General features: G+C 41.5%; 1 protein-coding gene across 1 annotated transcript; it reads left to right on the top strand.

Annotated features, from left to right (window-relative positions):
- The first annotated feature begins 1,746 nt into the window (after positions 1–1,746).
- mtx2 (metaxin 2) lies at positions 1,747–5,412 on the top strand. Its single transcript, XM_026354597.1, has 10 exons — positions 1,747–1,786; positions 2,913–2,960; positions 3,039–3,085; positions 3,323–3,395; positions 3,531–3,607; positions 3,741–3,833; positions 3,924–3,962; positions 4,048–4,173; positions 4,257–4,333; positions 4,481–5,412. The coding sequence occupies exons 1-10, from the start codon at positions 1,747–1,749 to the stop codon at positions 4,638–4,640; spliced, it is 780 nt and encodes a 259-aa protein (XP_026210382.1). The 3' UTR covers positions 4,641–5,412.
- The last annotated feature ends 5,775 nt before the right edge of the window (positions 5,413–11,187 follow it).

The raw sequence follows: 11,187 nt of genomic DNA, 5'->3' as shown, positions 1-11,187 counted from the left end.
GTGGGAAATGTATATTTTAACGCAGCATTCTCTCCACCATACACGACAGGCTACTTTAAATGAGCACCAGGCTACTTGAGGTGAGCCAAGACAAATATCTGCTCCGTGATGTTTCAACTGAGACGCTTCTTAAATGTGGTGACTCTCTCCCGTGGGGGGATTTAAAATGTGCTCAGAATTATTCTGCAGATCAACAGTAATCCTTAGTATTCAATCATTGGGGCGATAGTTTGCTTAACTGCTGTCTTAAGCCAAGATATAGTAGCGTAAAGGACCCGGAGGAGCAGGCAGCTGTCTGAAATCTCCCCTGAAAAGCTGCAATTAAGTCAAAATGTTTAAAACGCGACTTAACTTATGAGTTTTATTTTAAGTCGGTGGAAAGTAACATGTTAACAGACTTCAGTCCCACCTCGTAGGGTTCTCATTTGGAAATCTAACAACCATTGCAGATGGGTTGTAAACCTCTCTGTATGGTTCAAATAAGATTTTTAGCCATATTGGGTCTTATGACTTCTGTGCGCTTTTACGCATCGTTTACGCACAGCGCATAGGAAAGGAATGGAGCACTTCAGTTCAGAGAAATAATCTCTCTGTCCGACTGTGCGTGCGCGGTGGGACAGGAGGGAAATGAGCACAGAGAGTCATTAATTGGTGGCTTCCGGTCGAGACGAGGTAAATGCAGGAAAGGCACGACGAGGCTGGGCAACTTGGAATATCTATTGCATGCTGTAGATCCACATAGACTGAACAGTCAGGCCAACAAAAGTCTAAATATTCACTAAAGCAAGACTGAAAGGTCCGCAAGACTGCAGTTTGCTGCAAGATTGTTTTGCTCTGCTGTGTGAAACGGGCTTTAATGAACCAACGTGATATTATGATTCGATTCGGTGCAAATACTTGATAATGTGCATGTTCTGAAAAAGCTCACACGAATAATAAAGTATATAAACATATGTTCAATGACGATACCTCTGCAATAAAAAATAATGTCTGTAGTGGCCGAAATGTGTGTTCGCGCTTGCACATTGTGTTTGTGTGTCACACTAACCTGCCTTAGTTCTGCAGCCTGGCTCTGGTGAAGCAGGGACGCCCCCGAGTGGCTGCATTGAGCACTGCAGCAGAAATAAAAGACCATTTCAGAAAAGATTTGACAGACTCGGGTCAGATCATAGAAAAACAATTTCTATGACAATACGTCTGATTAGTTAACTTAATGGATAAACACACACACACACACACACACACACACACACACACACACACACACACACACACACACATACACTATGATGAACAACGGATCTGTGTAAAGAAGTGATAAAGGAAAGATAAATATGGGAGGAAATTAGCAGTTAGTTTAGTTGTTTAGTTGATTTCTTTGAATTTGACATTTTTAATACTAGTATTTGTGGGGGCGTTGAAATGTCTATGAGGTGTTTGTGGTATTTTGTCCACCCTGCTTTCATTGCTGTCGTGAAGAGGAAACCAGACAAATAAAAAAAACTTTCTTTACCCTCATAAACAACAAGATATCACAGTAAACAACTTGGTGCGGTGACTGTTCAATATGCTGTGGATAGAGCGGAACTGAAATTGGGAGTTGCATTTACGCCCCCGGATAGTAATTGCGGACGGACCAGTCAGTGACTGCAGAACAAGTGCTTGTCCTTAGACTTGTATGCAGCAGAATTGACCAAAGCTTCCATTAAAATCACTACTTAGCTATAAGGATATTATAACCGCGCCATGTCTCTTGCTGCAGAGGCTTTCGTGTCGCAGATTGCAGGTATCGTGTTGACTTTTAACAGTGTTTCTATCATTGTTTATTTAACATTAGCTATTATTAGCTTGCTAGCTAACGTCCGAAATTTAGCATTCTTCTAACACTTATTAATTCCTCATAGGTGAAAATTGCTTTTTAACATAGCAGGTTCGTTTAACTGTACCTGTAACGCTGCGTGTCCTTGTCCATCTCTTCTTAGGTTAGGAAGGTGAGGACTGTCATGTTAGCTACATGTCCTGGTTTGCTCATCGAGTTTAGCAACTATTTTTGGAATATAACGCCTCTATCGTTGCTTATCGGACAGGTATTACTAATAAAACCCCACCATGTGAGCGGGAATTAAAGCAGGATCAATTCCGGGTGATTGACGTTAACGACAACTCGATGTGCAGTGAATAAAACACGACTTATTGCAATGAAATGCTAAATTTTTATAAACTGCAGATCCAAGATGGCGAATGACGTCTTCTTCGGTGTTAGTGGAGCGCTGTTTGACACCGGCCCCGCCCACAGCTGCCTCCTGTGGCCAAAGGCCGCACTGCAACAACAACACTGCAGCACCGTAGGCTGTTGTAATACAACGTGCAGCCGTGTGCAGCAGCAGCGAGCGCAGGGAAACCGAGCAGTGCTTCATTTGGAGAGAGAGTAAATCATGTGCCATCTTGGATTCCGCAGGGTTATGTGGAAGTTAATGGAAAGAATCAGCACTCCCTCAGAGAAGCTGGTGATTTTGTGTCTGTACTCATGCCAGACACAAACCTGAATTTCCCCGAAACGTTGCAGAGAGATTAACCTTTCCTCACATGCCCTCGTATGTTGAATCTTTCTGCAATAAGCAGCTTAATTAGCACCGAATATGTCACAGTCGCTGATATGAAGCCAGAGTAAACAGGGCTGTTTGTGACAGTGTCTCTGTGCGTCTGTCACTCTTAAGCACATATAAACAACCATCCCTCTAAAATAATAATTGTAAGACACGTGTACTTGATTATTTAGCCATTAAATCAGCTCCACCTTTAAACATTAGTGATGTTACACATGGATGCACCGGTGTCTCTATTACCAATAAACTCTATGTCATTGTTAAATAGGCCTGAAATAATATTGTGTTTGTTTCTAACATTGTCAGCTGCTGAGCCTTGGCCTGAAAATGCAACCTTATATCAGCCACTGAAGGGTAAGTCAGTGAGAGACAACTACAGAGATACATGGCCGTCAATGCAGCGTTGACATTATGGTGCTGTTGTTTTTACAGAAGACCAGATTCTGCTGGCAGACTGCGCCTCATCTCTCGCTGTTCAGGTGAAGTTGGGTTTATTCTCAGAAACTATAGAAAACAATATCATAAATAAATGTCATCTCAGAACAACTCCAGCAGGTTGATGTTCATCTTGTTTATGATGCCTCTAACATTTAAAGTGGTGATACGTTTTGCACAGCACTGTGTTGTCAGCAGACTGTATGCTGATGTTTGTTTCTGGAGACACGATCATATAAATCCAGCTCTAAATTACGTTGTCCTGCTTCTCTAATGTGCAGGCCTACCTCAGGATGTGTGGTCTACCAGTGCAGGTGGTTTGCAGAGCAAATGCTGAATACATGTCTCCATCTGGTACGAATTCCCCTGTTTTCTCATGACATACATACAGTAAACAACAGTATCTCTGTACTGTAGCTTGTTCAGGTCTATTCACCTTTGGATTTGTTATTATTTTATAGTGACTTCTACCTCTCTGTTTGTCTATAGGTAAGATTCCCTTTATCCATGTAGGGAACCAGGTGGTGTCGGAACTCGGGCCGATTGTGCAGTTCACCAAAGCTAAGGTGAGAAACACAAACTGACATTGAAGCTCTAGAATCAAACACTGTCTGTTTGTGTTCAGAGAGGTTTTAAAGATAAACAGAATTCATCTGAAATAAGAGGAAGCTCATATTCTCCTGTGTGTTTGGGTTCAAGGGTCACTCACTAAGTGACGGCTTAGACGATGTTCAGAGAGCTGAAATGAAAGCCTACATGGAGCTGGTCAACAACATGCTGCTCACTGCTGAGGTAACAAACAAAACACTAGAACAGTGTGAGAGTGATTATCAGTATTTCTGGGTAACATCTTCTTATTCAGGTCTCCTCTCTTCTCTATAGTTGTATATCCAGTGGTGTGACGATGCTACAGCTGCAGAGGTGTGTATACCTGTCTTTAGATAAAAAAAAACATTAAGTAGTGATTATTCTTTGCCTCCTAATTATATGAATGCGTGTTGTGTAGATCACACGTCCCAGATACAGCAGTCCTTATCCGTGGCCTCTCAGTAACATCCTTGCCTATCAGAAGCAGTGGGAAGTCCGTAGGAAGATGAACGCCATCGGCTGGGGAGGAAAAACCCTGGAGCAGGTTAGAAACCAACCAGAAATTTTGCAATTCACAAAATGTTGCATTGATAAAAACAAACAAACATTTGTCTTCATGTGTTTCAGGTTTATGAAGATGTGAGTCAGTGCTGTCAGGCTTTGTCTCAGAGACTGGGAACACAACCGTACTTCTTCAATAAACAGTATGTAATGTTGTTCAAAGCTGAGTGAAAGACACTAATTGAAATTAAAACATATTACTACTGATGTGAGAAAACAGGTGAGGATTAAGTGTGTGTGTGTGTGTGTGTGTGTGTGTGTGTGTGTGTGTGTGTGTGCGCGCGCTGTAGGCCTACAGAGTTGGATGCTTTGGTGTTTGGTCACCTCTTCACCATAGTGACTACCAGACTGACCAGCACTGAGCTGGCAGAGCGGATCAAGAGCTACAGCAACCTGCTGTCCTTCTGCAGACGCATCGAACAGACCTACTTCGAAGACAAGAGCTCCTGAAAATAACATTTCTGACTCTGCACCAACTCATTTTATACATTCTCTCATTCCCAGTCTCACAGCAGCACTGCAAGAAGAGAGTTCTTGATTATCTCTCTTCCCCCTTTTTGCTTTCTGCTTGTACATTGTTGCATGATGCTGCGAAGAGCCCAGATGAGCACTTCCATAAAGAATTAGGACATGTTAACTGCACTTAAAAATATTCCAAGAAGGGAGTTGTTGTTGTTGTTTTTTTACAATACTTGGTATAGGTAACTTCAAAGTACCTGAAAAAACGATAATGTGATGATAACGTACCTTTGTAATACCTTTCCAGACGATCAGAGCTAAGAGTTAAAAGCAGAACACAACTCTCAAATCTTACTGTCGGGGTTAAGGACACTTCAGCAGAGTTGATGCTTCCTGAAACACAGGAGTACATTTATTTATTTACACCCCTTTTTAATATCTCTAGCACTTCCACAGAAACTACATCAGTGTATTTCCAAAATAGTCTCATACTGGATTTCATAGAAGGCATCACTCCACTTTCACTGGGTTGGAGGTTAAATAGTTTGCAGCCTTCTGCCTCCAGGAACTTTCAAAGCTTGTAAGAAACTGTGTTTGCATACGTAAAAAAATCCGGTGCTCGCCTTTGCAAAAAACACTTGAACAAAATGAAGAGGATGTGAGCCGCTCCTGAGTTTTTCCATTTGATGTTGTTTTCTCCTTGTGATTGGAAAGTGCCTACAAAATAAAAGCAGTTTAACTTAAAACAATTTGCAGTTTATTATTACCCAAATAGAAATGCTCTGGTTTAGGATGGAAGTCCAGATTTCTGTAGTTGTCTGTTGGAATTGAATGCAACACAATAACACAGTGCTGTAATGAATGTGTCTGTCAAACCGTGAGTGGCAAAAGCTCTTAAAGCTGGGTTACATTTTACTGAGACGTCTCTTATTTACATATAAAAGGAATAAAAAATAATAGAAACCCTCTGAAAACTGAAGACCAACATACATAATTAACATTAGATCACACAACAAAGTGGCAGCGATGAATTCCTTAAGCAGCAGTTGTGAGGGGACATGTTTCATCCTGTGTTTTACATTTTTGTGTCTTCTAATAATTATTTCTGTGTGAAATTACTTTGAGATCTACTAGAAACTGCAGTCAAATGATTCACCTGTGAAACATACTCAGCCAATAATGCTGATTGTGGCTCTACAAAAGGAGCCACATGCTCCAAAGTCAGGTTATTTCATACAAAGTGAATCACTGACACATCTGTCCTACTTGTATCCTCAGGTTGTTGCTTTGAGTCAGAGAATTCAGCTAAATCGAAGACAACAAGCAGAAAAGGAAAAAAGATCAGACCTAAGAGTCTTCTGAAGCAGAAATCTGTTTCTAAGACTCTGGGGTCACACGCTGAATTTCAGCCTCCAGGTCTCAGACGAGCACATCATGTCTGATCACCTCCGATTGCCCTTGAGTTGAAAAGTTTGTGCGTCTGTCTTCCAGGTTTCCTGTGAGGTCAGACTTTGACCTTTAAACTTGTGAGCTGTGACATCATGAGTGATGACCTGCAGTGACCGAACACGGCACAGTTAGGGGTCATCAGCCAGACGACAGACAGAGAAATAAACAGAGAGACAGAAATGTGCATCTTCAAAGTCATTCGTGGATTTCTAGTCCATGTGGTCAAAAGTCCACATGACCCTCCGATCTATAAAAAGACCTGGTCAAGATGGACCAGGGAACAATATACAAAGAAAAAGATTCTTTAACGAGCGCTGAACACCACATAGATGGTGGACATGGAGATGTGCTTTATTTTACAGTATAGTTAAACAGTCCTACTGTTCAGCTGAAAATCCTGTATAGACCCGATCATGAGGAGAAAACTAATGAGGAGAACACACATGTTCATTTGTAGATATCTAATAAAAATTACTGAACTAAAGCAAAATTAAAGTGTCTGTTTTTATTTTATGTCAACTGTGTGAATGTTTATGGTGCAAAGACAGAGGAGAGCTGCAGCTTTACTGTACAACAACCAGGGAGAGACCACAGGGGGGGAGGGAAGCCTGCTGACCAGGGGGGTCACCACAGTCTGACCTTTGTCTCTGTTTTCAGTGGGGACTCTACATTGTCCTTCATGTTCTCTCCAAACTCTTTTACCAGAAGTCCGACTTCCCACCAATTAAGGCTAAATTAGATCCAGGCTAACACACAGCTGTCCAGGGCCTCAGACCTCCAGGGGGCCTGAAGCCAGATTCAGGTTGACACACTTTAATTTACTGAAAATGTATTTGTTAAAACCGTAATAACAATTAAAGGACTTTATAAACTGTGTCTTGATGTCTTGTCCGGAGTCTAACTGAATCCGTGTATCATGTGTTTTTCACAGATTTAACTTCACTGGCAGAGAACAGATAGTGTGAGGGTCAGATCCACATGTTGCAATGACAGGATTGTGGCAGGAGGGGGCAGTAGAAGGATAGAAAAGGATCCACTGTACTTCAGGCTTCAGGCTTCAGTGGCCAGTTCATATATTGGGCTTCATGTAGGAAACTGCAAAAAGGAAACAAAACTTAACGTGCACACATGAAATTAGTTTATTTTCCAGTGAGGGACAAATTGAACGTGACAAAACTGGGACGATGGCTGAAACGATGACATTTCCTGTTCGGCGTGGTGCTGTTTTTAATATGCTGCTCTTCTAATTAGTTTGTGTTCTTTAAGATGCAAAGAATAAATATGTTTTGTATTACTAACAGTATTTTACAGCTCTGATGTACTGAGAGTAGCCACTAGAGAGCACACTGGCTTTTGTTTTCATTGCACTGCTGACCACCCCAGGTGATTGCACTACTTACCATTCAGTCTTGATGCACGCTGGTTCATGATGCAACAAAATGCAAAAAAACAGTGAGGGACTGGAATGTGTGGACCTGTAGTGGCACAGACTGGATTTCAGATGCTCATGTGAATGCCTGGTTTTATTTTCAGTTCAGACAGTGTAGATATGATGATAAGGTTCATTTGAAGAGTTTTAAGTAATGAAATAACAAAACAGTAAGGAGTGAATCTGTGAGGCTCGGCCTTATTTAAAGGAGATAAATCTTTCTGCAAATGGAGAACATTCAACACCTCTGGTCCCCTTCCTAGGAGTGGTCGACTAACAAAGATCACTCCAGGAGCAAGTGTGTAATAGTGTGGGTGGTCAGTGGTTAACATCAGCTCTCTCACTTAATGACAGTGGAAAACATTAAACAACAATGATGACATGACTTGAAGAAGGAAGACGCTGTAATTTTGCTGCCTTGAACACACAACTCCACCAAAGAATGGTTAAAACAGAAGAAATGCAATGTTTTGGAAAGGTTGAGTCTGGATCGTAATCTTCTGGAAATACTGTGGACGCACCCAAAGCAGGGAGTTCATGCACGAAGCCAAACAACCAACATGCCTGAGTGGAAGCTGTTCTGAATGGAGGAATGGGCTGAGATCCCTCCAGGCCAATGTGCAGGGCTGATAGTCTGTTACCGGGAACATTTGTCTCAACACAATCACGCAGAAAACTTTCAAGCGCCACATGTGTGATAAATGTGTGCAGAAAGCGAGAAAGTGAGGGGGTGTTAACGTGCATCAAAAGTAGAGTTTGTTTTTGGTGTTCGTGAGTGTGAATGTGCATCTGTACATGTGCTTTGATGTAAAGTGTCGGATTAGAAAATATGACCAGAGGCTGATAATTACACAGCTTGATTATCAGAGTGAGTCATGAAATAATCTGGACTTTATGAGAGAGAGAGAGATACGACAGCCGGAGACTGTTTGTACGCTGTTTGCAAACTGTGGGTGAGATGGTTTATATGCATATGGCCTATATTCTTTAATTTGCTAAGAACCAGAGCAGTAAGTCTTCGCTGATGCAGTGACCCATTGTATCTCTAATCTTATTCACATAAACAGGATCAGCGTGACGTCTCAGGTGTCAAAGCACAGGGACAGCTTTAGTGATTTAGAGGCCTCGGGGAGAAGGAGAAAAGACGTTTTTACATGACTTAATCATTCCAACCTAGAAAAGAATAATTCCATCAAGGTGCATGACTGAGTTTGTGTAGTATGTCATGACACAATCCCCCACATTCAGTGTGCTGCACCACCACCCTGCCAATGCTGGGTGCCATAAGAGCGCTGCAGGAAATCCTGCCCACCTCTACCTCACCATTTAAAGAACAAAGCCCAGAGAGTCGCACTGAAGCTTTATTACAGTAAAAGAGAGCAAGGTTTCAAGAAAGTCAGTGCAAATGAAGCAGTTTTATGTCCAATTTGAAAAATCACTACCACTGTTTCAGTCTTTTGCAGTTGTAAGACAATGACTCGCTTGTACATCAATATTTGTTCTTCATCTACTGCAAAAACCTCTTTAAGCGTGTAAATGTAAAGTTTTCATTTTTACACGAAGCTGCACTCTGCTGCTTATTTTTTTATTGTCTCTGTTGCTCTGCAGGGAGCTTTTTAAAGTCTGAGAAACCAACCCTGGTGATTTAATTAGGAAATGAATGATGCTATCTTTCATTTGATATGCATTAAGAGGAATGCATGATCTAGTGTTTTTGGAGCTTAACGTGTACAAGGCACTAAAAATAGATCATATCTGATAATCTAACTCTTGTAAGAGCCCTGACTTTGTGGAAGTCGGCACTGAAATGTGAATAGACGTCTCTCAAACTGAGGTGAAGACATTTGTGCATTTAACAGGTGGATGTTGAATGTGCATGAAGAAAACCTGAACACCCTTTGTGGTTGCAGTACAGCCTCCACTCTTGACACCAGGAAGAATCTGCTTTAAACCTTTTCTCCATCATGTAGGAAGGTGATGGTGCATGTTTTGTTGTGTGTGTGTTTTTGTTTTTGAGGCGATGTAGATTTGAGCGGAATAAAGAGATTAGCAGTGTGTCGTTAATCCTCTCCTCTCCTTACAGTCCATCCCCTCACTCTCTCTCACACACACACACACACACACATGCTAACATTTTACCAACTCTCTCCCATCATGAGTTTCGTGTCTCACCTACTGGAGCACCTTGTTCCTTGTGGTCGTAATGTTCAGCCTCATCTTTCACAGTTCATGCTGATGATGTTGCTCTGCAGCAGCTGACTGAACATCAGAATTCACATGTTGAAAACACACAATGAGTGTGATTTGTCTCAGGAAAGGTTGTCGTTTACTCTAATAGGCTTAAACATTTCAAGGTGTCAGACTCAGCGTCTCCTGCTTTGCTTAGAGTAGTTCGCAGTTTTACATGGAGATTACCTAATAGTAGTTTAAATAGTTTATATGAGGTAAAATGATGGATTTCTAAGCTCTTAGGCAGAATTCAGTTTGTTTTACCAGCATGTAGTCCAGTCAGGAAGGGGAGAAAGAGCTGTGTGTAAATGTTTACTCCTCTTTTAATATAAAGAGATAAACCAATCCAGGCTGCACGTGCCAATTCTCACTTATCACTTTATAAATGCATTTGTACAAATAAGGGACCAAAAAAAAGTGTTGGATTTGAGCCCAGAGTCTGTTTTGGACAACTTCCATTATAGCTGAAGGGCTTTTTTCCAAAACACTTTAAATCCATTTTGTAAGTTCAGTTATCTGATGATTTGCTGCCAGGGTTTAAAAAAAAAACTATAATTCCTGTTCTGTAAGTCAGCCAATAACCCAGAGATGATTTATGATGGGTTTTGTGGTCAAGACAGCAATTATTTTGCTTGTTTCCAAGAAGAATCGTGGTGTCATTTAGAGTCAATATGGCCCATTTATGTCTGTCTCTACCTAGTTTACAGTACAATCAGTGACGGAGCTGCACAGGCGTGCATGTAAACTGAGATGAAACAATATAAGTGTATGGAACAACTGGTGGAGGAGTTCTGTATGAATGGTTTGGATACTTCCTCCACTATGCACATGTTTGTCATTGTTGGAGTTCATTATAACCTGAACTGCAGAGGTGGAGTGTTTCATATGCAGAAGACAAATAGAGTGGAGCGTGATTTAAGTAGAAAGACACAGATTTCTGCTGCTTACGTCTCTACAATCTGTGATAGAAGTAAAAGGTTTAGGTTCAAAAACAACCAGGTAAGAAGTATAGTACTTCAGCTGTTAACTCGACCCTTCTTAGTCTAAACCAGCTTATTAAGATACTCAAAGACACCTCACACAGAGGAAAACTATAAAGTAACAACACACACTGAGCAGACAACTTGATAAAAGTGCAATAATCAGTTCCAAAGGGTTTTGATTGACTTTTTGAGCTGCAGAGAGTCATTCTGTCAGGTCCGGTGCTCAGCGCTGTACGGTGGAGATAAGACGTTCACGTCAGCTGAATGGAGACTGTGAGAGGGAGAGTGGTAGTGGAGAAGGTCAGAGAAACAGGAGGGGGCTGTTGGAGGAGTTTGTTTGAATTGGATGCTGTTGTGAGACAGGGTGGAGGTGGTTCTGTAGGTCAGGGGGGTTGCTTTAAAATACCACCCTGCCTCTCCATCAGCGGGGTGTATACCACCAGAATCA

Source organism: Anabas testudineus, chromosome 15 (genome assembly GCF_900324465.2).
Source record: "Anabas testudineus chromosome 15, fAnaTes1.2, whole genome shotgun sequence".
Lineage (NCBI taxonomy): Eukaryota > Metazoa > Chordata > Actinopteri > Anabantiformes > Anabantidae > Anabas > Anabas testudineus.
The sequence above is the reverse complement of the archived record's forward strand: the minus strand, read 5'-3'. Positions and strand labels throughout refer to the sequence as shown.